Source organism: Bombina bombina, chromosome 2, assembly GCF_027579735.1.
Source record: "Bombina bombina isolate aBomBom1 chromosome 2, aBomBom1.pri, whole genome shotgun sequence".
Taxonomy (NCBI): Eukaryota; Metazoa; Chordata; class Amphibia; order Anura; family Bombinatoridae; genus Bombina; species Bombina bombina.
Genome location: NC_069500.1, coordinates 1,405,593,082 through 1,405,595,581, shown reverse-complemented (window position 1 = coordinate 1,405,595,581; position 2,500 = coordinate 1,405,593,082). Strand labels below are relative to the sequence as shown.

The 2,500-nt window shown below is 31.7% G+C and overlaps 1 protein-coding gene across 9 annotated transcripts in view; it reads right to left on the bottom strand.

Annotated features, from left to right (window-relative positions):
- Positions 1-2,500, bottom strand: part of DYSF (dysferlin) — a 780,712-nt gene that overhangs the window by 50,992 nt on the left and 727,220 nt on the right. For all 9 annotated transcript variants that reach the window (XM_053704344.1, XM_053704350.1, XM_053704349.1 and 6 more), the window contains one exon: positions 1,197-1,336. In XM_053704344.1, the coding sequence (XP_053560319.1) occupies positions 1,197-1,336 (140 nt within the window). The remainder of the gene's footprint in view (positions 1-1,196; positions 1,337-2,500) is intronic.

The window sequence follows — 2,500 nt, the reverse complement described above, 5'->3', positions numbered from 1 at the left end:
CACATGACCCTCTAGATATTATATGGTTATCATATGACCCTCTAGATATATGTGTGTCACATGTCCCTCTAGATATTATATGGTTATCATATGACCCTCTAGATATGTTTGTCACATAACCCTCTAGATACTATATGGTTATCACGACCCTCTAGAAATTATATGGATGTCACTTGACCCTCTAGATATCATACAGTTGTCACATAACCTACTATATATCAAATGGTTGATGTAAAATGGCAATTACTAGTCTTGCTAGACACTTTATAATTACAAATGGGCAGGGTGCTAAAATTATAAACTTATATTATATTTTTTGTTGTCTTCAATAATATTATTAAGTTTAGGGCATTTTTAATTTTCCCTCCCTGTACAAACACATCAACGAATGCACATGGAGGAAACATATTACTAGTAATCTAACTGCTCTTTGTTCACGTTGACTTTGTAAAAGGTGTACAATAGCTGCTTTATAATATTTTATTTCTTAGTTTTTGTAAGCTTCTTAAAATACCATACATTTTTCTTAAAGCTTTCTATAGCCAAATACAAGTGTTGCAAAATATCCCCTATTTCTAAATCAATGTTCATATTTAGCATTTTATATACAGTATATATCCCTATTTCTAAATCAATGTTCATATTTAGCATTTTATATACAGTATATATCCCTATTTCTAAATCAATGTTCATATTTAGCATTTTATATACAGTATATATCCCTATTTCTAAATCAATGTTCATATTTAGCATTTTATATACAGTATATATCCCTATTTTTCATCAAGGAGTTGGCCAGCAAGAGATTTTCCGCAAAGAAAATGATTTCATTTAAAGATTGTTTTGCACAAATTAAAAAGTGTAGGAAATTGTGTGATAAAGTATGTGATAAAGATGAAAAAGTGAAAGGAGTTTGGAAAATATTTAGGACCCAGTATGAGATTTTAGTGAATTATTTCCATTGGGTTCACCATATACGAATGCTAAAAAAATAAAATAAGTTTAGCTTTCCCTAAGCGCCCCATCTGTGCAAGGTAATGGAAGGTTTGCTGCGAGGAGCCTGTTTTTTTTACTAGATGTTTGAAATCGAAAGGTCTCTTTGATCCTGGTGGTGATGTTGCACGTGGACATACAGTGATATTCTGCTTTTGTTATATAAGTGCCCTGCTGTTTAATAGACATTAAATTATTCATACCTGTTCTATGTCAGGCTGCAGAGCACTGTACAAGGACCTGGTTTCAACATGTTCGTGAACAAGACCTTGCTTTCTAAGCACGTGCAGCGCCAGACGTTCATCCGGTGACCCCAGATGCGGATTAGGGAATTTACTTTCCTCTGCAATATAGATCACAGTATCTTTAACAGGGAGGCAATCACTAACATTTATCATTATCATACAGCAATGTTTTTCATTTAAAATTTCTCTTTTTTTTTATTACCTGAACTTTAGTCATCAGCACAAGTCACCAATAAGGACCGTACTTAACTCATTTGTAACCTTAAAGCCACTATTAATAAATTACTCTCTCATTCTAACCCTCACAGGAGCAGTTATTTGAATACCTACCAGGAGCAGATCTGCTGTAAATGGGCCAGCATATTCTGTTACATTATAACACTGATGTTATAATAAAAACTAGAGCCCAAGTTATTAATTATGCTTAGTGAGCTGAGAGAGGTTGGCATGCGACCAAGAGACTTAAGAATACTTACCCTGCAACACGCTACATAGTAATTGCTTGATCAGTGCAGAGGTTATTTTATATTTGTGTGTGTGTGCGTGTGTATATATATATATATATATATATATATATATATATATATATATTTATCAGTGTTCTCCCCAGGACCTTTTCAGTGGCTGATTTTACTGACAATCCGGCAAAAATTTTAGCCAATATTAAGCTAATAGTAAACTATGCAATTCATGTGTGCTTTGGATATCAAAAAATGATATAATTTTAGAAAATATTACACTGGCCTTTTCAATGGGGGTAATACATGGCTATAATTTTAATAAAATAAGCTAAAATTAGCTAATATTAACATTTTTCAATGTATATTACTCAAATTATCATGAAATAAATTTATTTTAAATTATGCAATAAATTTCTGCTTTCAATAACAGAAAATTGTATAATATTAGAAGCATTACACTGCCTCCACACGGCTACTTTATAATGCTACTTGTCTGCGGAGAACACTGATTGAGATATATATATAATTATGTAAATGTCCCTATAAGTATATCATGTTGGCTGAAACATAATTCATTTTTACATATTTAATTTCCTCAATTCATTTTTATATATGAGTGAATTAAAATACCAGAACCAAATATCATCAGAACTGTAATCCAGACCTGTGCTGCCCAAATGAAAAAAAAAATACTGATATAAATTTAAATAAAAATTACAACGCAGAATAATCCTACCTTATACAGACAATACACCCTAATGTGTCCTGCATATTGAGGAATTAAACGTGATCTGCAGAACT